Here is a 26,762-nt window from a genome sequence, read left to right on the forward strand (position 1 = left end):
AAGATGGTTTATCCATTGGCTTTTGATATATGGTGGTTTGTAAACTATTTTCCCTGATAAGAATGGTTGTATCTAAAAAGTGAATGTGAGTAGGGGAGTAGTTCAGTTTTAAATTGATAGTTGGGTGAAAGTCATGAAATTGTTTGTGAAATTGAATGAGTTCTTGTTCAGTACCGTTCCAGATTATGAATATGTCATCTGTGTAGCGGAGGTACGTCAGAGGCTTGGTGTTACAGGTAGAGAGAAAGTACTCTTCTAGTTTTGCCATGAAAAGATGGCATATTGGGGTGCAAAGCGTGTACCCATACTGTTTCCCATCTTCTGTAGATATATTTCCTGCCCAAATAGGAAGTGATTGTGTGTCAAGGTAAACTCAAAAAGTTGTGTAACTGCATGAGATGGTAGGCCCTCCTTTTCCAGAAATTCTTTGCAGGCGGCTATACCATCTGTATGTGGAATGTTTATATAGAGTGATTCCACATCCATTGTTGCCAACAAGGTGCCCTCTGGGAGTGGCCCTATACCTGCAAGTTTGTTAAGCAGATCAGTTGTGCCTTGTAAATAGCTTGGTGTACCCCTTACAACAGGTTTCAAGATCTGCTCGACCCAGCCTGATATGCCCTCCGTCAGAGTGCCAATCCCAGATACTATAGGCCGTCCAGGGTTACCTTCTTTGCGTATTTTAGAAAGCATATAGAAAGTCCCCATTTTTGGAGTCTCTGGTATTAACCCTTTCACTGCCAGCCATTTTGAACAGAGTGGAACTTCTACTGCCAGACAGTTTTTGAACATTTTTGCACAGTTTCACTTTAGAGGCTTTTCCTAGTGGGGACTTTTAGTTTACCCAGGAAAACTATATATTGTTTTTTTCGGGACAACCTAAGCTTTCAAAATATGGTGGAATCAGTGTCGGACTGGCCCACCAGGATACCAGGAAAACTCCCAGTGGGCCCAGGTGTCAGTGGGCCCTCCTGCTCTTAACTATTTGGCCTGCTTCATGGTCATTCCCTATTTATGAATGGGAACAAAGAGGAGAAATAGATGGAAGAATAGATGCTAGCATGTAATTAAAAATAATAGGAGAATAAAGAGGTTGGGTGAGGAAAGGAGGAAAAATATTTTGGAGAGTGGGCCTATGGCCAAAGATTTTCTGGTGGGCCCCTGGGGTTCCAGTTCGACACTGGGTGGAATTTTTGTGTAATTCCAATTCTGTAACAAGATATAGGCTTCTAAATGTCTAAAAAATGAACAAAAATAATATTTTCCATAATATAAACACATACACCTGAAACAAAAATTATTTTATGCACAAAAATACAACTGATTTGGAAAGTCCCATGTCTCCTGAACGTGCCAATACCACATATATATAGTTTTATGGAGATTTCTCACTTGTATAGGTCAAAAACTCCCAGCAGTACACTACCAAATTTCCAAAGCATTGCTCCAGAAAGCTGCATACTTTAGATTTCAAGGTCACAAATTCTAACATAAGGTTTATCCCAGAAAATTATACATTTTTAGAAAGAAGAGATTCTGTGGAATCCAGAATAGATAGAACTGCCTGTCTACTCCAAACTACCAAGTTGCAATGCTTTCCTAAAGTTATTGGTTTTTATCAAAATTTGTGAAATTTCTTAAAAATCGCTTCAAAGCTTCCTGTCTATAGTATCTTATCTCCTACAGGTCATAAAGTAACCGTATAAAACACCCTAAATATGAACACCAGGGGTCCACTGAACAGTTTGATGCCCAATATGTATAGTTTTATCTACGTATGTGGCATGTAGGAGCCCCAATATGAACATACACCATATGATCTGCCATTTCTGTCATTTCAGCTTCTGCTAAATCAACACATTTACATCATTTTGTGTGGGACAACACTACAAAAAAGTACGCTCACCCCAGAAAGCCATATATTTTTGAAAAAGTACACATTCCCTGAAATCTAAAATGGGTACCCATGTCTTTCTACTCCAAAGTACCAAGTCGCAAAGCTTTCCTAAAGTTGGCAATTTTGATAATATTTCCAAAAAATCCTCTCAAAGCTTCCAGTTTACAGCATCTTATCTCCCATGTATCATTAAGTACCAAAATAAAACACCCTGAATTTGAACGCCAGGGGTCCAGTGAACATTATGATGCCCCATATGTATAGGTTTACTTAAGTATGTGGCATGTAGGGGCCTTAATGTGAACATACCCCATATGATCCGTCATTTCTATCATTTCAGCTTCTGCAAAATCAACACATTTACATCATTTTGTGTGGGATAACGCTACAAAAAAGTACGCTCATCCCAGAAAGCCATATATTTTTGGAAAGTACACATTCCCCCAAATCTAAAATGGGTACCTGTGTCTTTCTACTCCAAAGCATTTCTAAAGTTAGCAATTTTGATGACAATTCCAAAAATCCCCTCAAAGCTTCCACTTTGCAGCATCTTATCTCCCACATTGCATTAGGTACCAAGATAAAACACCCTAAATATGAACGCCTAAAAATGTTGCAATTTGCCGCATTTATCTCACACAATTTCTTGCGTACAAAGGCAAGTCACCCCAAATATGAACACCTAAGGTCTACTGAACAGTTTGATGGCCAATATGCATAGATATACCAAAGTCTGCGGTATGCACTGACCCCAAAATGAAAATAGCGCATATGGATTTCTCGCCTGCCAACTCAGCTTTTGCACACAGAGCCCCCTGACAGCGTATTATGTGCAGTAACCCCCCCTAACTATACACAGACCCCCAGAAAACCATATATTTTTGGAAAGTACACATTCTGATGAATTCAAAATAGGTAAAGTTATTTTTCTACACCAAAGTTACACCTGGCAAAGCTACGCTAAAAACAGATTAGGAACACTTATACAGGGATAAAATGCGATAAAACCACAAAAATTGTGCAAATCAGTGAAACGACAAAATACGTGATATGACAGTGTAATTAGTGGTTCGAATATCTGATCCAATAGTCACACTGTCAAAATAAACAGTTTTTAGGTAAAAGAAACTAAAAACAAAGTGGAGGACACTGAGCAACGGCTACCATCCTCACCTGCGCCATCTTGGATTCTTGGTTTTAGTAAAAATGCGTTTCAACACCCACTAAATGGGCCCCCTTGTGTTTAGATCACCTCTACATATAGTTGTGATCAATCCAAATCAATCCAAATATAGAGGAGAGCACCATAAAGCAGAATTCTGCTAAAACACTATTTATTTCAGACCATAGTACACATGTTTCGGGCAATGTGACGCCCTTTATCAATGTGACGCCCTTTATAGTTGTGATCAAATGTGCATGACCCCAAGGATTGTTCCTGGAAGTACGCTTCTTGCAAATGCAGCACAACTAACCTGTGGTGGGTAGAGAGGGTATGAAAAACTGAAACATGTAGTATGTGACTAATTTAACTGGATTCTAGGTGTAGAAGGCCTAGGATAATAATTAAACCTAAAGCAGTAATACCAGTTTTGCATAGCTTGTATTCTGTTAAGTGGTATACACAAGATTCATACGTCTTTCTGTTTGAATGATTGAAGTTCACAAAAAGGTATAAAAGTTGTGTGCAGTTTTTATAACATCTATTTCTACTCTGCAAAGATAAGAAGTAACAATATACATCTGCAAAAAAATGATCTACACTTTATAGCTGATAATCGTGCATAATAAATTAGTTAAGATTTAAGATTTTATTAAACCATTAATTAGCCAATAAATTAAAATCTCTTTGTATAAAACACCCTAAATATGAACACCAGGGGTCCACTGAACAGTTTGATGCCCAATATGTATAGTTTTATCTACGTATGTGGCATGTAGGAGCCCCAATATGAACATACACCATATGATCTGCCATTTCTGTCATTTCAGCTTCTGCAAAATCAACACATTTACATCATTTTGTGTGGGACAACACTACAAAAAAGTACGCTCACCCCAGAAAGCCATATATTTTTGAAAAAGTACACATTCCCTGAAATCTAAAATGGGTACCCATGTCTTTCTACTCCAAAGTACCAAGTCGCAAAGCTTTCCTAAAGTTGGCAATTTTGATAATATTTCCAAAAAATCCTCTCAAAGCTTCCAGTTTACAGCATCTTATCTCCCATGTATCATTAAGTACCAAAATAAAACACCCTGAATTTGAACGCCAGGGGTCCAGTGAACAGTATGATGCCCCATATGTATAGGTTTACTTAAGTATGTGGCATGTAGGGGCCTTAATGTGAACATACCCCATATGATCCGTCATTTCTATCATTTCAGCTTCTGCAAAATCAACACATTTACATCATTTTGTGTGGGATAACGCTACAAAAAAGTACGCTCATCCCAGAAAGCCATATATTTTTGGAAAGTACACATTCCCCCAAATCTAAAATGGGTACCTGTGTCTTTCTACTCCAAAGCATTTCTAAAGTTAGCAATTTTGATGACAATTCCAAAAATCCCCTCAAAGCTTCCACTTTGCAGCATCTTATCTCCCACATTGCATTAGGTACCAAGATAAAACACCCTAAATATGAACGCCAGGGGTCCAGTGAACAGTTTGATGCCCAATATGTATAGGTTGTAGGGGCCCAATGTGAACATACCCCATATGATCTGCCATTTCTGTCATTTCAGCTTCTGCAAAATCAACACATTTACTTCATTTTGTGTGGGATAAAGTTAGTAAAAAGTACACTCACCCCAGAAAGTCATATATTTTTGGAAAGTACACATTCCCCAAAATCTAAAATGGGTACCCATGTCTTTCTACTCCAAAGTACCAAGCCGCAAAGCTTTCCTAAGTTTGCCGATTTTATTACATTTCCAAAAATCACCTCAAAACTTCCAATATGCAGCATCTTATTTTCTATAGGTCATTAGGTACCAAGATAAAACACCCTAATTATGAACCCCAGAGGTCTACTGAACAGTTTGATGCCCACTGTACATAGGTTTATCAAAGCACATGGCACTTAGAGACCCCAAAATATACCTTGTGCACACTAATTTCATGGCTTACCTTTACCTAATTCATAAACACATGGCAGTTTTATGTGGGATAGAAACTGCAGAAATATAGGGTTACCCCTGAAAACCATATATGTTTGAAAAGTACACATTCTGACAAATCCAACAAGGGTAAAGAGTCCTTTCTACACCAAAGTACCAATCTGCAGAGCTTTCCTAAAGTTATTGATTTTTATGACATTTCAGAAAATCGCCTTAAAATGTTGCAATTTGCCGCATTTATCTCACACAATTTCTTGCGTACAAAGGCAAGTCACCCCAAATATGAACACCTAAGGTCTACTGAACAGTTTGATGGCCAATATGCATAGATATACCAAAGTCTGCGGTATGCACTGACCCCAAAATGAAAATAGCGCATATGGATTTCTCGCCTGCCAACTCAGCTTTTGCACACAGAGCCCCCTGACAGCGTATTATGTGCAGTAACCCCCCCTAACTATACACAGACCCCCAGAAAACCATATATTTTTGGAAAGTACACATTCTGATGAATTCAAAATAGGTAAAGTTATTTTTCTACACCAAAGTTACACCTGGCAAAGCTACGCTAAAAACAGATTAGGAACACTTATACAGGGATAAAATGCGATAAAACCACAAAAATTGTGCAAATCAGTGAAACGACAAAATACGTGATATGACAGTGTAATTAGTGGTTCGAATATCTGATCCAATAGTCACACTGTCAAAATAAACAGTTTTTAGGTAAAAGAAACTAAAAACAAAGTGGAGGACACTGAGCAACGGCTACCATCCTCACCTGCGCCATCTTGGATTCTTGGTTTTAGTAAAAATGCGTTTCAACACCCACTAAATGGGCCCCCTTGTGTTTAGATCACCTCTACATATAGTTGTGATCAATCCAAATCAATCCAAATATAGAGGAGAGCACCATAAAGCAGAATTCTGCTAAAACACTATTTATTTCAGACCATAGTACACATGTTTCGGGCAATGTGACGCCCTTTATCAATGTGACGCCCTTTATAGTTGTGATCAAATGTGCATGACCCCAAGGATTGTTCCTGGAAGTACGCTTCTTGCAAATGCAGCACAACTAACCTGTGGTGGGTAGAGAGGGTATGAAAAACTGAAACATGTAGTATGTGACTAATTTAACTGGATTCTAGGTGTAGAAGGCCTAGGATAATAATTAAACCTAAAGCAGTAATACCAGTTTTGCATAGCTTGTATTCTGTTAAGTGGTATACACAAGATTCATACGTCTTTCTGTTTGAATGATTGAAGTTCACAAAAAGGTATAAAAGTTGTGTGCAGTTTTTATAACATCTATTTCTACTCTGCAAAGATAAGAAGTAACAATATACATCTGCAAAAAAATGATCTACACTTTATAGCTGATAATCGTGCATAATAAATTAGTTAAGATTTAAGATTTTATTAAACCATTAATTAGCCAATAAATTAAAATCTCTTTGTATAAGCATTTTTCTTATTGAGCAACTTGTATACACATGTAGGTCTTACACATGCATTGTTCAGCATCCCAATGGTGGGTCAAACAGTGGCTTTTATTCTAATGTCTATGGAAGATGCATTTCAGTATAAATCTGATTGTATGCAGCACACATTTGCTGTGAGCTGACTTGCAAATTAAGTAATTGTACTTTGTGATACATTTAATTTATGTTTTTTTTTGTGTGTGCAGATATGTAGAACATTATGGATTGGAAAAGCCATGTGCAGACATTGAGACTCTTTTAAAAAGAATCGCCTTGAAGTTGGGCAAAACCCAGAAAGTAAAAGCCATCACGGGTGTTGGTAGGTTTCTATGAAACTGCAAAGAACTAGAGCATGATTTATACATGATATGTTGCAATAGTCATCCTTTTGAACCACCCCCTCCTATTTTTCATGTATCCACAGCACATTTTTTTTTAATTGTGTTGGGTTAAAAACCCCAACATACTGTTCTTCGACTTTGGCTTATTCTTCCGCTTCTTCTTCTTCCGCTTCTTCTTCTTAGCGCCCCCGTTTTCTAAACGCTACTCCTACAGTTTTAGGGGTACAACACCCAGACTCCCCACACTTCTTTGCCCTATAGCGGAGCAGGTTGCTTGTGCTTTTCTAAGCGATCCCACCCCCCGTCTTTTTGTGGCGCCGCTCCGAACCCCCCAACTTTCCCATTGACTTTGACAGGGAAGATTTTCAAACTGCTGCCACACTTACAGCTTTGAAGCTACACCGCCCAAACTTGAATAACATAATAATGGGGTCACCCCAAATGAAACAGCGACATTTGTTGGATGACCCCAAAGTGGGAGGGGCCAACAGCAGCCAATCAAATTTCACCCATTGACTTTAATGGGGAAATTCAACCTGCTGCCAGTCTCACAGTAATAACACCAGGGTCCCCAAACTTTTTACACTTGGTCACTAGGGGACTGCAGTTTTAATTTTGAAAAGTGGGCGGAGCCACCAACAGCCAATCAAATTTCACCTATTGATTTTTATTGGTTTGATGCCAGAGTTCCCAAACTTTGCACATTCAGTGACTGGGTGACTACACATTCAAGTTTTTTTTTTTTGTTTTGTTTGTTTTTAAACTGCAAAGTGGGAGGGGCCAACAACAGCCAATCAAATTTTACCCATTGACTTTAATTGAAACTGCTGCCAATCTTACAGCTTTGAGGCTACACTCCCCAAACTCGAATCACACAGTCATGGGGTCAGCCTGAATGAAAATATGATGATTGTTGGATGCCAAAAAGTGGGTGGAGCTGTGAACAGCCAATCAGATTTTACCTATTGACTTGGTGGAAATCCAACCTTCTGCCATTCTCACAGCAATAATGCCGGGGTCCCCAAACTTTGTAGAGTTAGGCACCAGGTAAGAAAAAGTGGGCGGAGCCACCAACAGCCAATCAGATTTCACCTATTGAATTTTATTGGTTAGGTGTCAGGGTTCCCAAACTTAGCACATTCAGTCACTGGGTGACTACATACTCAAGGTTATAAAAAGTGGGTGGGGCCGCCAAAAGCCAATCACATTTCTTTCATTGTTTTCAGTGGGGAAATTTTAACTGTTGCCATTCTCACATGTTTAATGTCAGGGTCCCCAAACTTTGCACAGTTTGTCACTGGGTGACTACGTTCCAAGTTTAGAAAAGTGAGCGGGGCCAACAACAGCCAATCAGATTTCACCTACAGACTTAAATTTAAACTGCTGCCATCCTTTAAATACTAAGGTCCCCAAACATTGCAGAGCTAGTCACCAGGTAACTGCGTTTCAGAGTTGGAAAAAGTAGGTGGGGCCACCAGCAGCCAATCAGATTTTAACTATTGGTTTTCAATGGGGAAATTCAACCTGATGCCATTCTCACAGTATTAACACCAGAGCCACTAGGGGACTGCATTTTTTGGTTTTAAAAAGTGGGTGGAGCCACCAACAGCCAATCAGACTTCACCTATTGAATTTTTTTTGGTTTAAAGTTAAAATGCTGCCTTTCTCTCACTATTTATGTCAGGGTTCCCAAACTTTGCACAGTCAGTCACTGGCTGACTACATATTCAGGGTTAGAACAAGTGGGTGGAGCCACCAACAGCCAACCCATTTCCATCCATTAAATTTCATTGGTTTATATTTATCTGATGCCATTATTTAAGTATTAATTCTAGATACTTAAACTTTCCAGAGTTACTCACTGGGTATTTGCCATTCAAAGTTAGAAAAAGGTGCGGAGACACCAACAGCCAATCACATTTCAACTATTTACTTTCAATGGAGAAGTGTAAAATGCTGTCAGTCTCACAATTTTTATGTCTAAATCCCCAAACTTTGCACAGTTGGTCACTGGGGGACTGCAGTTCAAAAATAGGAAAAGTGGGTTGGGCCACTAACAGCCAATCTGATTCCATCCATTGAATTTTATTGGTTTAAATTTAAAATGGTGTCATTCTCACACTATTTATGCCCACTTTTAGAAAACGTGGGCAGAGCCACCAACCACCAATCACAATTTACCTATTAACTTTTATTGGTTTATATTTAAACTGCTGCCGTTCTGTAACTAATAATCGTAGGGTCCCTAAACTTTGCAGAGTTAGTGACTGGGTAACTGTAGTTCCAGGTTAGAAAACCTAATCAGATGTCACTCGACTTTCAGTGGGGAAATTTAAATTGCTGCCATTCAGACACTATTAAAACCAGGGCCCCCAAACTTTGCACAGTGGTTTTACTATATAGCTGTGATCCAAGGTTAGAAAAAGTGGGCAGAGCCAACAACAGATCAGATTTCATTCAGTGACTTCACGTTTTTCAACCCAACATGAAGTTTGTTTTCAAACTTCCCTTTCTAGTTACAAGTATGTATTGTTTTTATGGCAAAGTAATTCAATAGTATGAGTTGGCAGATTGTCACATAGAGATGTAAAGGCAGTTTAAAACAACACATTGTCAATAATGTTCAATATGGCATTGTGAGCTGTTGTCGGGGGGGCGGGTTGGAGGAGGAGTGACAGGGCATATGGTTGGGGGACCAGAGTTCCGTAAGAAGCATCCCCACAGGTTATGTTTATATGTTTATGTTAGTGTTTTGTTGTGGGCTGCAGATTTCTGTTTGTTGACTCCCCAGATATTGGGCCACCAGACTTATTTTCAACCCCACTTACACACACAACAAGTATAAACATGCACACCAATAATACACATAATAATACAATATACACACAAAATTATCCATTGACTCTATTAACTTCACCTCAGACCAGCATTTTGGTATCACCTGGCATCTACCCTAATTTAATCTATCTAAATGCAGTGGAATCTGCCTGCAAACTTCTGTCCCTCCATGGGTAAAAGGGCCCTGCCTGTCATTACTTTCTTTGAGGCTGGACGGAAAGCAGAAGTTTTGAAGGAGCAATCATAATCCAGCCAATTTGCACAGTACCTACACATCTCCCCTTAGCCCACATTTATCTGAAGAATTTATTTCAGTCTCTTCTATGATGACTGCACTGCTTTACATATAATTTAGAGCGCGCTAGGTTCAGATTTTTTAAGATATTGCTTATATCTAAGATGTAAAGCAACGAGGACATCGCTCTAAGAGATCTAACGGAAACAAAACCCATATAGTGTAGTAGACACACTGCTTAAGTTAATATGGTTTCTGTACCATAGAGCAGTTGAAAGTATGGACGTGTAGCCCAAATTAGTTCTCTAATCTTACTGGGACCTCATCACAGGGTACAAACAGTGTATAATTAATGAGTTATCATGATAGAAAGAAAAAAATGCAAAGGCAGAAAGTCAAAGGAGAGCAGGGAATAAAGTAAATACAGAAAGAGTACTATTCAGGTATTTGGGGAAACTGGTAAGATTAGGAAATTGCAAAAAAGCAAATCCGGAAGGAACTGGAACAGAAAATCAGAAACAAGAAAGCAGTTATGCCCTAGGATGAAACCACATATATATATATATAAATATCCTTGTCCTGGTGAGGACCGAAACATTGGAATACACAGCAAAATAAAACAGTATTTTATTTTTTTTTCACTAAAAGGTGTGCAGATCTTTCTGCTAATATTCACCTATTTTTGATTGAGCGCTCTAATGGGGCAAGTTAGAGTGCAGACACAACTCATTATATTATATTATATATATATAAATATATATATATATATATATATATATATATATATATATATATACACACACACACGTGTGCACATTAGTCTAACTGCAGCTTGACTTGTGTGTTTAAGGTGACGTGAATATCACAGTGCCAAACTACAATGCTGCTGCTTATGATTTCATCCGCACCTTCCGAAGAGGTCAGCTGGGAGTGGTGATGCTGGACTAAAAGAAGAGAAATGTATCTGGAATCAGAGATGAGGATATAAGTAAATAAGACTGCATTTCCACTTGTGCTCTACTCTGTAATGCAAGCTCTGTCTTTCTTTTTAACCTTCTCCTGGGTACTCGATATTCCCATATCAACTGGAAGGACAGTATCAAGATAACTCTGCACATTTTTAATAATATGGTTTAATAATATGGGTACAAGAGCAAGCCCAAGAGCTACCTGGATAAAGAATATTGTGAAGCATTGTGAAGTAATAACAGTATGTTTATATTTTGTTGAGAAGATGTAATATAATTTATTATAATATGTATACAATAAATGTAAAAATGTATTTAATGATAAATATTATTACAAACAACTATGCTCTTTCTTATAATCGATTTACCAAAGCAACCCTAAAAGCAAACTATGACAAAGTATATAATAATAATTAGCAAAAGTACTATAAGTACACCCCTCAAAAGTTTAGCCTGTGTTAGTGTATTTGGGGAGATAGACATGATAAGCAGAAATCGTGATTTCTTAAGCTAATGCCACATTGGTCAGATCCTCGGCCTCCATTTTGAGCTGTATTCCATGTAGTGTGTCTGCACAATAATCAAATACATTAGCATATTAAAACAGAGTCGGAATCGTGGAGTCGGAAGTATCAGAAACTGAGGAGTCGGATTCGGAGAATTTATCTACCGACTCCACAGCCTTGGTTATCCCACACAAAAGGATGTAAATGTGTTGATTTTGCAGAAGCTGGAATGACAGAAATGATAGATCATATGGGGGTATATTCACATTGGGGCTCCTACATGCCACACATACTTAGGTAAACCTATATATATTGGGCATCAAACTGTTCAGTGGACCCCTGGCGTTCAAATTTAGGGTGTTTTATCTGGTTACTTTATGACCTGTAGGAGATAAGATACTATAGACAGGAAGCTTTGAAGCGATTTTTAAGAAATTTCACAAATTTTGATAAAAACCAATAACTTTAGGAAAGCATTGCAACTTGGTAGTTTGGAGTAGACAGGCAGTTCTATTTATTCTGGACTCCACAGATTCTGTTCTTTCTAAAAATACATAATTTTCTGGGATAAACCTTATGTTAGTGGAATTTGTGACCTTGAAATCTAAAGTAAGCAGCTTTTTGGAGCAATGCTTTGGAAATTTGGTAGTGTACTGCTGGGAGTTTTTGACCTATGTCAGTGAGAAATCTCCATAAAACTATATATATTTGGTATTGGCGCATTCAGGAGACATGGGACTTTCCAAATCAGTTGTATTTTTGTACATAAAATAATTTTTGTTTCTGGTGTATGTTTTTATATTATGGAAAATATTTTTTTTTTTTTTCATTTTTTAGACATTTAGAAGCCTATATCTTGTTACAGAATTGGAATTACACAAAAATTCCACCATATTTTGAAAGCGTAGGTTGTCCTGAAAATAACGATATATAGTTTTCCTGGGTAAACTAAAAGTCCCCCCCTAGGAAAAGCCCCTAAAGTGAAACAGTGCAAAATGTTCAAAAACTGTCTGGCAGTAGAAGTTCCACTTTGTTCAAAACGGCTGGCAGTGAAAGGGTTAAAGGAAGCAATGCAGGGTAGAATAGCAGAGGACAGAGAGGAGGATTTACACCAAGCTTTACTCTTATTAAAAAAAATCAGAAGTGTTATTAAAATGGTGGTTTTTCTGACAAACAAAAGGAATTCTGGGAATGAATTCCAAACTCTTCCCATCCCATTTACATGGGTTTATCCTATAGGCTACAGCTCACCCACTGGGTTTGAAGCTGAAGCCAGGATAATAGCTGATCAGATTCCCAACTACAGACCAGTTTCGCCTTTCTTGAGGCTCATCGGTGTAGTGCAGGGTTTTCTGATCAGCTTAGGTTGAGTCACCATGTGGTTCTACAAACAAATAAATAAGGTTGAGGAGACTGCCTCATACAGACAAAAGCAAACAAAAGGAATTCTGGGAATGAATTCCAAACTCTTAAAAAAAAAATCCCATTTACATGGGTTTATCCTATAGGCTACAGCTCACCCACTGGGTTTGAAGCTGAAGCCTGCAAACTGTCTTTATTGCTCACTGGGTTTTGCTACCAGGGCTGCTCCTGTAATTAGGCAAGGTGAGAACCTTGCCTCAGGCAGCAGGGAGTAGCCAGTTACCAGGGGCGGCAAAAAGTACCATCTGGTAACTTTAAGAGCTGAATGTTCATTTTTTTAAAACAAAAATTCGGCTCTCCTAATGCAGAGAGCACTGTTGTGCAGCCCGAACACTAAAGTTCTAAGCGGAGAGTGGGAGAGAGAGGGGGTGGTAGCAGACCCAGGATTGCTGCAGTCTGCCACATTAGGTTTCTCAGCAGCATCTGTGGAATGTTAGCAACTATATAAAGCTGTTTGTGCCATTCCAGTTGTGCCACTCTATGGGGGGAATTAAAAAAAAGTGGAAAAAATAATTTAACACTTAAATGAGCTATATTCCTTAATGTATATAATAGAGAAGTTGGTTTTTACAGGACCCACTCTGTAAAGTTACGAATGGCTCAGCTCAAATAAATTGTGAGTGGTACAAGATATGGTTTATATTTGCTTAGATATTTATATGTCTAAGCAAACTTAATGTAAATAAGGATCTTTTATTAGGTATAGTACCAACAGGACGTAGGATAGCTAATGTAATTTCAATATTTAAAAAGGGATTACAATATCAGGGACTGGATTTTGACATTATAAACTGTAATCAGAATGGCTTTTAAAAGATGTCAGTGGCAGGGCTGTGGAGTCGGTAGATAAATTCTCCGACTCCTCAGTTTCTGATACTTCCAACTCCACGACTCCGACTCCTCTGTTTTTAATATGCTAATGTATTTTATACATTCATACAGTCAATGAAAAGCATGCTTCATGGTCACTCAACGTGTTCGTTTATGCACTGTGTGCATTGGGCTTTATTCTTATAGCAGAGAAGTAATTAATTATGACTGTTTGTGAATTGGGACATTTAAACTTGATTTATTTATTTTTTTTATTCCCATTTAAATTTAGTAGTCGGAGTCGGATCATTTTTTGCCGACTCCAGATACCCAAAATTGCCTCTGACTCCGACTCCTCGACTCCGACTCCACAGCCCTGGTCAGTGGTATATTTTCTACTTTCTTAGTGGAGTCCACAGGGTTCTGTACTGAGTCCACTTTATTATTATTATTATTAACTTATTTATTAATGACTTGGGGTAAGCATTGCAAGCAATGTATCTGGGCTTGACAATCACACAAAACTAACCAAGCGGCAGATAAGAATTAATGTTAATAAATGTAAGGTTATGCATTTAAAATTAAAGATAGGCAAATAACTTGTACCCTTAATGGGAGTAAGTTAGGCAAGTCCAAAATAGAGATGGACCTGGGGGGTAATTGTGTATAGGTATAATGAGGAACATAAGTATTTGAAAATCCTGCGATTTTGCAAGTTCTCCCACTTAGAAATCATTGAGGGGTGTAAAATTCACATTGTAGGTGCATTCCCACTGTGAGAGACAGCATTTAAAAAAAAAAAATTCAGGAAATCACATTGTATGATTTTTAAAGAATGTATTTGTATTGCACTGCTGCACATAAGTATTTGAACACCTGAGAAAATCAGTGTTAATATTTGGTACAGAAGCCTTTGTTTGCAATTACAGAGGTCAAATGTTTCCTGTAGTTCTTGACCAGGTTTTCACACACTGCAACAGGGATTTTGGCCCACTCCTCCACACAGATTTGTCAGGTTTCAGGGCTGTCGCTAAGCAACACAGAGTTTCAGCTCCCTCCAAAGATTTTCTATTGGATTTAGGTCTGGAGATTGGCTAGGTATAAGGGTCTGCTGGGGTTTGATCCCAGGACCTCCTGGTTGTTGGCTGCTCTCCCTAACCATTGAGCTAGGAGAGCAGCCAGTAAGAGGTGATTGCCTTGTGTTTCCTTTTGCCTGTGTCCTGGGCTTGGTTATATCACCCCAGCAGCCTTATTGGCTAGGTGGGGTCAGCCAATCAGGGCTGACTCTGCCCTATTTAAGCCCAGCCCTCCTCACACTTGTTGCCTGAACATTGGTTAACATTAAGCACTGTGGCCTGACCCTAGTTTGTGTTTCCTGTTCTGGCTCCTTGTCTTGTTTCCTTGCTCCTTTGCTCCATTCCTGTTCTTGCTCCTTTCTCCTCACTCCTGATCTTTGTCCGCTCCATCCCGTCCTGTCTAATCTATGCCTGCTCTGTCCCATCCTGTCCTGTCTGGTCTACACCCGTTCTGTCCTGTCTGGTCTACGCCCGTTCTGTCCTGTCCTGTCTGGTCTACACCCGTTCTATCCTGTCTGGTCTAGACCTGTCCTGTCTGGTCTACGCCCGTTCTGTCCAGTCCTGTCTGGTCTACGCCCGTTCTGTCCTGTCTGGTCTACGCCCGTTCTGTCCAGTCCTGTCTGGTCTACGCCCATTCTGTCCAGTCCTGTCTGGTCTACGCCCATTCTGTCCTGTCCTGTCTGGTCTACGCCCGTTCTGTCCTGTCTGGTCTACGCCCGTCCTGTCTGGTCTACGCCTGTCCTGTCTGGTCTACGCCCGTCCTGTCCTGTCTGGTCTACGCCCGTCCTGAATGATTCCTAACACTAGGCCACTCCAGAACCTTGATATGCCTCTTACGGAGCCACTCCTTGGTTATCCTGGCTGTGTGCTTCTGGTCATTGTCATGTTGGAAGACCCAGCCACGACCCATCTTCAATGCTCTGACTGAGGGAAGGAGGTTGTTGCTCAAAATATCATAATACAAGGCCCCATTCATCCTCTCCTTAATACAGTGCAGTTGTCCTGTCCCCTTCGCAGAAAAGCACCCCAAAGCATGATTTTACCACCCCCATGCTTCACAGTAGGGATGGTGTTTTTCGGATGCAACTCATCCTTATTTTTCCTCCAAACACAGCGAGTGAAGTTTAGACCAAAAAGTTCTACTTTGGTCTCATCTGACCACATGACTTTCTCCCATGCCTCCTCTGGATCATCCAGATGGTCATTGGCAAACTTCAGATGGGCCTGGACATGTGATGACTTGAGCAGGGGAACCTTCCGTGCAATGCATGATTTGAAACCATGACGGCGTAGTGTTCTACTGACAGTGACCTTTGAAACTGTGGTCCCAGCTCTCTTCATGTCATTGATCAGCTCCTCCCTTGTAGTTCTGGGCTGATTCCTCACCTTTCTTATCATCAGTGATACCCCACGAGGTGAGATCTTGCATGGAGCCCCAGTCCTAGGGAGACTGACAGTCGTCTTTAGCCTCTTCAGTATTCTAACAATTGTTCCAACAGTTGATCTATTTTCACCAATCTGCTTGGCAATTGCCCCGTAGCCCTTTCCAGCTTTGTGGAGGTCCACAATTTTGTCTCTGGTGTCTTTTGACAGCTCTTTGGTCTTGCCCATGGTAGTAGTTGGAGTGTGACTGACTGTGGGGTGGACAGGTGTCTTTAAAGAGCTCAGATAGATGCTACTAATTTAGATTAATGAGTGGAGTAGAGGTGGACTATTTAAAGGCAGAGTAACAGGTCTTTGAGAGCCAGAATTCTTGCTGATTGTCTCTCAAAGTGGGAATGCACCTGCAATGTGAATTTCAGACCCCTCTGTGATTTCCAAGTGGGAGAACTTGCAAAATCACAGGGTTCATATACAGTACTTATGTTCCTCACTGTATATTGTTAAGTTGGGCATTCCACAACCTCACTGCCCTCACAGTGCCCCACCTACACTGCTTCAACTAAAAGTTCCTTTCCTCAAGTCTAAGGGTAAAGACATACGGAGCTACTAGTAGCAGCTACTTTTTCATGGCTACTAAACTCCAGAAAATCCCCTGCCACAGATTATACTAAGAATTGCCTAAAACACACATAGAGACAATTATCAGTAAATGATTAGCGTTGTCTATTTTAGTAGCCACAACAAGTAGCTGCTACGGGTAACTCTGTGTGTCTTCACCCTTAGGGCAGTAGCAGTTTCCTTGTGGGAAACTTTGGGCGACTTCGGGAAACCGAAGCGATGCTATCTCACCGGCTATCTGTATATAATGTCCTCTAATTTACTTGTGTAGAAAGTAATCATGTTCCTTTGAAAGTGTCTTTTCTCCAGAGAAAACAATACCAACCTTGATAGTGCACTCTCATAGTTTAAATCTTCCATCCCCTTTACCAGTTTAGTTGCATATCTCTGCACTCTCAGCTCATTAATATCCTTGTTAAAGACTGGAGCCCAAAACTGCACTGCATACTCAAGTTGAGGCCTTACCAGGCCCATGGCCAGAATTAGGCAGAAAAGGCATATGCCTAGGGTGCAACCACAGGGGGTACTAGGCACATACCTCCTCCTTCGCCTACCCCTAGTCTGACCCCTCTTTCCCACTCACTTCCCTTAATCAGCGCAGTTCCAAGATGCCCCCCCACATGCATGGTGATGCTGCAGGGGGTAGGAGGAGCATGCACTGTAGCAGCGTGGGGTAGCCGACTGGGTTGCCTAGGGGACCTGGCTTGGCCCGGCTCTGCCCCTCAAATTAAAGCCTTTTTAATGCAAGACAGCACTTTATTTGCTTTAGTATCCACCAAATGACAATGCCTAGAGTTAAACAACTTGTTATTCACAAAAATATAAGGATCCTTCTCAATTAATGATACCCCCAACATACTACCATTTAATGTTATTTCACGATTGCTATTTATACCAAAGTGCATAACCTTGCACTTATCAACACTGAACCTCATTTGCAAGTTTGCTGCCCAGTTATCCAGTTAAGTCAAATCACTCCGACATGGCAAGCATCCTGCATAGAGTTTTTTTAGCTTTGAACAATTTAATATCATCAGCTAAAATAGAAACTATACTATCACTGTCCACCTCCATGTCATTAATAAACAAGTTAAAAAGCAAAGGGCTACAACACTAATAACACTGGTCCTATAGGAAATGTTATACCACCACTGTTCAGAAACCTTCTGTTGTACTTTATCAAATGCTTTAGCAAAATATAAGTAAATTACATCACAATAGTATTCCTACCACTGATGTCACTAACAGGCCTACAACTTTCAGATTGAGAATGGGATCTCTTTTTGAATAGTGGCAATCACAGAGCTAAGCTTGTTTAGTACCCTGGGACAAATACCATCCAGTCCTGTTCCTTTGTTTACTGCTGCAGTACTGCAGCACTCCAAATTTTGTGCAAGGAGTTTAGTTTATTGTGCCAAAAAATCAGGAAATATTTTGTGTATAGCCCTTGCTCAAGCTTGAGAAAGGGCTAATGCCCAAAACGTTGCCTGATTAGTTAGCACAATAAACACTTTGTACCAAGTGGTTGGTATAAGTAAGCATTACCAAAATAGTTTGGACCTTTGTATACTTTTACATGATTTAGTCCCTTGAATTTCCTCCTCAGTCACCCAATCATGAATACTTATATTATTAGAATTGAGTTGATTAAAAAGGCAGCCTTCATTAGCTGGTTTCTCAGTTGTGTAGATAGATGAAATATTACAGTTCAGAATCTCTGCTTTTTCTCATTATGCATTTGACTTTCCTCTGATAATGTTTTCACCACTTCTTGCTTCATTACTATTCATTTACTATTTACATATTTAAAGAATAATTTTGGATTTATTTTACTCTTCACTGCAAAACCCCTTTCCTTCTCAGTCTTAACCTGTCTGATGACCTGTTTTTTCTTGCATACTTTATTGGATATACTGCAGCAAATAATACCAGTCAGCAACAGGAAGGGCCTGCTAAGTATCTTCCTTTATTACATCGAGTATAGATTCTTGAAAACAGCTAGTAAGTTGATAAAGGGTATGGAAGGTCTCAGTTATGAGCAAGGGCTGCCCATCTTAAGTTGCAAAATATTTTTGAATATTGTGGTTGAAAATTGAACTGCTCCCGTTGCCCTCTTGGATTAGGAAGACATTTATTTCCTCCTCAGAGGAAACTGGAAAGGATGGGGAGTTTTCACATAAACTAGAAGTTTTTGTTTTTTTTTCATCCTCATCTACTATCTTACGATGTCATTCATGGCATGGCAAATCTAGAGGAAGTATGACACTGCTACCACACCTTCCAATTATTTTTCTCTGGACTTCCAGATAACTAACACTGCTACTGCAAAAAGCAGGTGTGAGAGGAGGTCAGTGTATTATTGTTGTGGGTTATAGGGTGCCAAAACATGTAATACATTGGGAACTATAGCTAGAAGTGTAAGTATAGTCCCATAAAATTGCATTGTTTTCAAGATGACAAATAATAAAGCCTAAAGTCTAAATAATGTTTATAACAAAGTAAATATAAACAATAATAATTGAAGCCCCAAATAAATCAAAACCCGTACCAAATGGATAAATAGGTCCAGGTGTGAACACCCCAGACCTAGCGTAATTGCAAAGAATCTCCGGGGGGCCCCAAATAAAAATTTGCAAATGATGCAGAATCAGAAAAAGCTCACCAGAGTCCACAAATGGTCTGGGTGCTCAGGGCCCCGAACCCGTAGCTGGAGGGAGAATCTATATCATACACAGTTGAGCTCCAAACATCTCCGGACACGATATGCTGCTAAAACCAGGTCTTTATTATTCCATCTAAAAGCTAGACGCCTGACGCGTTTCGTGCGCGCACGCACTTACTCATAGGCATTGTTTTCAAGATGACTTTAGACCAGTCCATTTAAAAAGACTTCATTAACTCCAATTAGGTACAAACAATGTCATCAACAGCAAAACAAAAATGTAATGTAGCTTTATAAATATTGCTAAAGTTTTTTCCCAAAAAATTGACAATTTAATAAATATGTTTAATAATTAGGCTAGTCATTTCTCTAATAACATGCCATGCAACAATAACGCTGCAAAAACAGGCAGGGTAGGGCAGGCAGAGTATGGCACACACAGGCAGCTTAGGGCAGGCAGAGTATGGCACACACAGGCAGCATAGGGCAGGCAGAGTATGGCACACACAGGCAGAACTCTTCCTGCCCTATGCTGCCTGTGTGTGCCAAACTCTGCCTGCCCTATGCTGCCTGTGGGATGTTAGCCTGGCGGGGTTTGTACTGGGAGTTTGTTAGCATTTGGAAATAGTTATTATATGGTCCCTAAGGTGTTTTTGTGCTGGACGTTGCTGTGCTATCCACAGTGGAGGAGGAGGCGGCAAATGGATTTAAGAGTATGGCTTAATATGACATAATTAGTTCTTTTGCATATGAATGAAGGTTGATATCCCTACAGTGAGCACCAACCATTTGGGTTTTTGCTGCGCTTACCACAATTAATGTGGGTATAGCTCTTGTGATAACATGGTTGCAGCTTAAAAAAGGGGAGTGATCAAAAATGGCTTTCATTATTGACCCTCCACCATGTAGGCCAGAAAAATGCCAGCCCTAGGTACCACAGAAGTTGGACAGCAGTGCTCTATTAGATTTTTGAAATAACTGCCCTTTAAGTCTGCACTGCAATGCTTTAAAAAGGGGAAGAATAAACCTTCAAAGTATATTCTAAATTAGGGTTCATAACCATATCTAATAAATATGCTCAAATGTATTATACTTAAATATATATATTTCTTTCCATCTGCCACCATCCGGCAGTTGTCAGACAGCCCCAATTAGCTTATAACAACTCACAAGACAGATATAGGACAATATTGGCATATCAGTCTTTCGACCACAGTTCCAAGAATCTGTAGAAAAGCAAAGTTTCACCCTAAACCTCAACCTTAATGATGATCAAGCTGGGCTTTCAGGTGTATGTAGGAGAGCAAATAGCCCAAATCTCACCTTAACTGGTATTCTGAGATGTGACTGCCACTGCTCCAAGCCCTGCACTCACATGGGAGCTATACCATCTATTTTGAAACCACTACCTTACAGACTACCTTGCTTACATAGTCCCTAAAGGGTCTGCAGCTTGAGTTTAGCACTTAAATTCTCAAAGTAGCACTATATTGCTCATTTATGGCACACAAGCGGGCTTCATTCTCTTCATTCATTTTGAGGGGTGTACTGTTTTTTTCCTGGTGTCATCAAGAGCAGCTGGTTCTGTTGTACAGTGTGCATTTCATGTGAGGAGGGTGTCAGGATCAGTGGGATTCGAACACCACTTGGGGTGTTCCTGGCGGCATGCATTTGCCTCTGTAGCCACTGGAGGCATTTCGATCTGTCTGTTTCTTCTCTTGTCTCCTACTTTCTGTCTGCTCCCTTTCCTCCGCCCACCTCATTAACCTCATGTGTTTCCCATCTCCTAATCTTCACCCTTTATAAGCCTTTCCCTGACCATTGCCCCTTGCTTGGTCATTAATTGTCTCTCGTGACCCTGCCTTCGTGTTCCCTGTTCCTGTGTCTGTGTCCTTGTTTCTCGCTGGTTCCAAGCTCCAGTTCCGTGTCCTGATCCTGCCTTCTGCCTTGTTCCTGAGCCCTTCCTAGTTCTACCTTGATTTCCCGGTTTTGACCTTGGCCTGTCCTTTACTTCATTTGACTGCCACTTGCCCTGACCTTTTGCCTGTTTTTGGATTCTGCCTCTGCCTGCCGTTCTACATTCAGTTTGTATATTCTTTGTGTGTTCGGTTACATCACTAAGTTTATTAAAGTTCTGCACTTTCAACATGGCCTCTGGCACCAGTTCTGTGACTTATGGTTACACTCCGGGGTACCCAGTCCTCAGGCTCCCACCTTCCTGGTACTCCACAGCGTCTCCACAGGGAGATCGTGACAGAGGGGGCTTTCCAATCTGCAGGAAAACAATTATTGGATTTATTACACATCTGTTTTGTACAGTGGAACATGCATCACAATATAACCACTAAGATGTACTATCTTAGTGGTTATATTGTGCTTGCTTGGTGGGCATGGAGGTGAGTACTGCATGTGTGTTCCATATTTTGCCTGCCCTATGCTGATGTATATGCCGTACTCTACCTGCCCTATGCTGCCTGTGTGTGCCATGCTCTGCCCTATGCTGCCTGTGTGTGACATACACAGGCAGCATAGTACAGGCAGCACATACAGTGACACAATGCTGGCACTGCTCCTACAGTCTGAGGTGTGAACAATGTGGGGTTTACAGTCTGAGCCTTAGGTGTGAAAAATGCAGGGGGTTAACAATACAGGCACTAAAAGGAGTGAACAGTACAGGGGATTATATGTTTAAAAAATACAGGGGGCGTTACAGCCTGAATCTGAGGTGTAAACAATGCAGGGGGCCAGTTAATCTCAGTACTGATACCATTTAAATCATACACAAACGTAAGCAGTAACATCAGTCACACAGAGGGAGCCACGGACCATTCACCCACCTACCCCCTCCCCGACATGCACCCACCCCCTCGTCGACACACGCACCCACCCCCTCGCCGACACACGCACCCACCCCCTCACCGACAGTCACCCACCCGCTCACGGACACACACCCACCACCTCACCGACACACCGCCTGCCCTGTTGTGCCTGTGTGTGCCATACTCTGCCTTCCCTATGCTGCCTGTGGGAGGTGAACCTATAGCAGGGGTTTGTTCTGGGATTTTGTCAGCCCTTGGAAATAGTTATTATATGGTTCCTAAGGTATGTAAATATATGATGGGGGTTGCTGTGCTATTCATAGGGGAGAAGGAGGCATATGGATTTAAGATATGTCTTAGTATCATATAATATAATTCTTATCCCTATAGATATCCCTACAGTGAGCACCATCCACTTGGGGTTAAAAGCTCTTGGTGTGGTTTGAAGTAGGTGTGGTTTTAAAAAGGGGAGTGGTCAAAAGTGGCTTCCATTACTGGCCTCCACCATGTAGGCCAGAGAAATTCCAGCCCTTGGTACCACAGAAGTTGGACACATGAAATATGATATTACATATACAGTGTATATAGAGTACACATATGTTAATCTGTGAATATAGTGTACAAATGTACCAGTGAAAAAAAAAGATAAATAATACTTCACTCTTCTTGAGCAGTGCTTGCTGACAGTTTCCATGGTGATATGAATTTTGCAGAGATTCTAACCTAGTTGCAGAAAATGATGCAGTTAAAGGAGGGGTTACAATACAATGGCTGGATATGTGGTTTGCAATCCGAATGCTGCTACAAATATTTCCATCCAGTAGTTCAATTATTCTTTTCTACTGACATTAAGGGGAATCTGCAAATTCAAGCCTTTTTGTTGGAGGACCACAGACCTTTGTCCGGGGGGGGGAGGTTATCACTTGGAACTGAATGTAAGGTGAATCCAAAGGAGAGGAGCAGCAGCTGACATCTATTTTTACTCCATCTCTTCGTTAGGTGAGGCAATGGATTTTCTTTAGAGATAGTCCATAAAAAAAAAAAAAAAAAAAAGCATAATGCTTTTGTGGGGATTCATTTTTTATTTGTGCATCATTTTATTGTTTTCTTTATGAGAACTAGCAACTGATTAAACATATATTTTTATTATTCCATCTGTGCTATACTATTATGTAGGTTATTGCAATGGTAAATAATTGCATCAAAATTAGTTCAGGTTCATTAGAATGATGTCTGTAATACTGACAGTTAAGTGTTTCCTAAATATAGGGAGATTTATGCACCAGGTTTAATCAGGTCTTTGAACAGGCATTTAATAATCCCCATCAGTTACAATATATATAAAGTAACAGTAGGCACCACTTTTCAACGTGAGCTCAATAAATGGGTCTTGTACTGAACATACTTTTTGCCTATTGTTATTAATTAAGAAATATCTATGTCTTTTGTTATTTCTGGCACTCAACTGAGAAGCCCTGCTGCTTAGAAAAAGTGGATTCAAACAAAATGCCCATGTATTTTCAGCACAAGTCCAATTTATTGTTCTAATTTTTAGAAAAGGTGTATACTGTATCTTTAATACAACTTCCTCTGCTGTGTATGTTTTGTAATCCAGATCTGAATTCAGAAATCCCATTGTATTACTTATTACATTTATGGCTGATTTCACCTAAAACATTTGGCCATATATGACCGACTTTTCCAAAACATTGATTTCAATGATCTCTTACTCTGCTATTAGTACTGGTTTAGAAATCCATTAACAAGCAATATTGACAAAAATGTTTCATTCAGTAATTAGAATGAAATAATTTAATCAGAGCATACTAATGATCCACTAATTTAGCAAAAGAATGAGTGTATGTTCTTTGCGAGAACATTTCAGTTCTCAGAGTAATATTCTCTAAGCTTTTTGAAAAGAAATAAAGGGTGCCATGTTAACCCATCTAGCCTATGTTATTTCAAAACTGTGTGACTGAAAGATAAAAAAACAGCTCAGGAATGTCCTGGGGAAGAGCAGTAGTGCTGGTAAAGGACTGGGTGATAGTAAGTTCTTGTACTAGAGATGATTCAGGAAAGATAGGTCAAACAACAAAAGTGGAGTATGTAAAAAGCTATGTAAAATAAATGGCAAATTTATCAATGCGTGTTTTAGCACACAATCTGAACCCCAAATTTGATGCCACTATTTCTGGCAGAAGAACAAATGTGTTAAAAATTTACGTTGTTTTTTACGTGGTGAGGTTTTGTTGCTGTTTTACACCGCATAATAAATCAGCCCCTTTATGTATTCATTATATAAATGTATAACCTTCTGGAGTCCAGGGAACATATTGGGAACCAAGTAAGAATACTTTGTTCTGGGGGTTTTGTGTACTGTAGAGCACAGGTAAGCTTTCCTCTTCTTTTTTTTTTCTCTAGGTTCTAAAGATGAGGGGTACCTCTGCAGTATGCTGGTCTCTCTTGCTTCTCATAGCTCTCCTTAGTCAAAATGTAACTGCCAAGGGTGGTCGAGGAGGAGCAAGGGGTGGGGCAAGAGGAGCATCACGGGGGGCATCTCGCGTGCGTTTGAAGACGTCGTCCCGTTATGGTTCTCTTAGGGTTGCATCACAAGCAGCTGCAGCTGGAGCAGCAGCTAGAGCTGCTGCCAGGTTATCAGAAAACACATGGAGGAATAATGATCACTCAGGGATGGATACACAGTTTGGCAACAGCACCAATGAAGGAATGTACAGTTACAGGGCATGGACATCAGGCACATGTCCTCTCTCTAGCCACCTCTCTTTCAGGCTGATTATCAGTATAGGTGCCATATTAACATGTTCCTCTAGCAGCATATATGTATCCACAAAAATTAATTTGGGGAAGTAACTTTGGTCATTTTGACAATAAAAAATTAGGGAACGTGTTGCCCCAATAACTGCAGTTTTGGATTAATAACTCCATGTAAGTTTCTGGTGCTTTGTTATGGAAAAACAAATCTAATGGATGAAATTTTAGTAGCTATCTGGACGGTGTAAAAAGTACCTGTACTATGGACAGATTTATCAAGATCAAATTTTCTGGTTAAACTTAAGCATTTGTCACAATGTAAAAAATGCTCAAAAATCGATGAATAAAATTTTTTTTTTTTTTCGTACAGGTGTTTAGATATATCTACCCTGTATGTCATGATTCAGATCACTATCACTATCTATGTTAAAGGAAAACTAAACCCTAAAGATGAATATGAATAGAAATGTCATGTTTTGTATATTGAGTGTAATGCACCAGCCAACGGTTCAGTAGCTCTGTGACAATAATAATCCAGTCCTTCAAAGTTGTCACAGGAAATCGCCATCTTAGATTTTGCTGTTGGGGAGCTAAACTAAGATGTCATAAGACCCATCAAGGAGAAAATTAAATTAGGTTTGCCTGTAATATAATCTGATTTTTTAAAAATTCCAATTCTAATCACACTGATTTAGGAGGTGCCATGTAATGAGAATCTGAATGAATTTATTAAACAGCCTTGTGTCCTGACCTTTGTATTTATATACAGTATATTGAGCCAGAGCAGTAAATCAGCAAAATAGAAGATGGGGTGTTAACAGGAGTATATTTGGAGGCACAGATCACTTCACTGCTAAAGGGACGTGGTTGTCTTGGGCTGGTACAGAAGCCCAAAATATAATGAAGCATTGCTGCCCTATAATTATTATTATTATTAACATTTATTGCCCTACTTTTTTGTTATTTTAGTTCTCCTTTAAATACTGTACATTATTCAGATTATCACCAAATTAGTTCCTGCCCATTTTATCCATCACTCAAATGCTGTACACAAGCATTTTGGTCCACTGTGTGGCTATATCTGTGATTAAAGTAACTATCAATATATGGAGTCTTCATACCTTTAGCTGCCAGTTGGTAAAGAAAACATGACTGAAGCCTGTAAATTGACAGGCAGGATGTTTGGTTGCCATAGGGGCGGCATACCTGTGGCAGGTGTACTGATACCTGCCTCCTTACTTTAACCCATACAGGAGCAGAATCCAACCTGTACTTTCCTCTTTGGTTCCCACCTGGGGCATATATAGTACACATTGTCACACCTTGGGTGGTTGAATCTTTGACAAGGGAGGTTCTACAGCTCAAGTTAAAAGTTTGATTTTGGAACCCTATATGTTTTAGATGCTACGGAGGTGAGGGCACGGTTTAACACATTTCGTGGTAGGCAATGTCCCAGAGCACAAAGATTCTGGACCAGGGCATATCAAAATTATATTCTCAGTAACCGGTATAAGTCTGCGTAAGTCACCAGGCCACGCTCCATTAGGAAATCTTGGACATAAAAATAAATACAAGAGAATTCTTATTACTCAAATTTTTACTGTGGCTTAGATAACTATTGCTAGATTGTAGAAATCTTTACTATTACCTATACAGCACCTTAAAAATAAGATAAATTGGATTTTAGTCAATGAGAAACTGACAAGCATCCTAAACAACAAATACAATTACAAAGTATGAGACCTCTGGGTACTTTTTGTAGCTGTAAAGAAGATTGATAGGCTTTTCCATGACTTTCCATTCTGACA

At 39.8% G+C, this 26,762-nt stretch overlaps 1 protein-coding gene across 4 annotated transcripts in view; it reads left to right on the top strand.

The window, feature by feature from the left end:
• Nucleotides 1-24,689, top strand: part of mtg1 (mitochondrial ribosome-associated GTPase 1) — a 42,893-nt gene extending 18,204 nt beyond the window's left edge. For 3 of the 4 annotated variants that reach the window (XM_012965949.3, XM_012965948.3, NM_001113163.2), the window contains 2 exons: nucleotides 6,711-6,823; nucleotides 10,769-11,227. In XM_012965949.3, coding sequence (XP_012821403.1) covers nucleotides 6,711-6,823; nucleotides 10,769-10,866 — 211 coding nt within the window. In that variant the 3' untranslated portion in view covers nucleotides 10,867-11,227. Of the gene's footprint in view, nucleotides 1-6,710; nucleotides 6,824-10,768; nucleotides 11,228-24,603 lie in introns of those variants that run through there. The other variant, XM_018095241.2, reaches the window with a different exon arrangement.
• Nucleotides 24,690-26,762: the final 2,073 nt, after the last annotated feature.

This window comes from Xenopus tropicalis, chromosome 7 (genome assembly GCF_000004195.4).
Source record: "Xenopus tropicalis strain Nigerian chromosome 7, UCB_Xtro_10.0, whole genome shotgun sequence".
Classification (NCBI taxonomy): Eukaryota; Metazoa; Chordata; class Amphibia; order Anura; family Pipidae; genus Xenopus; species Xenopus tropicalis.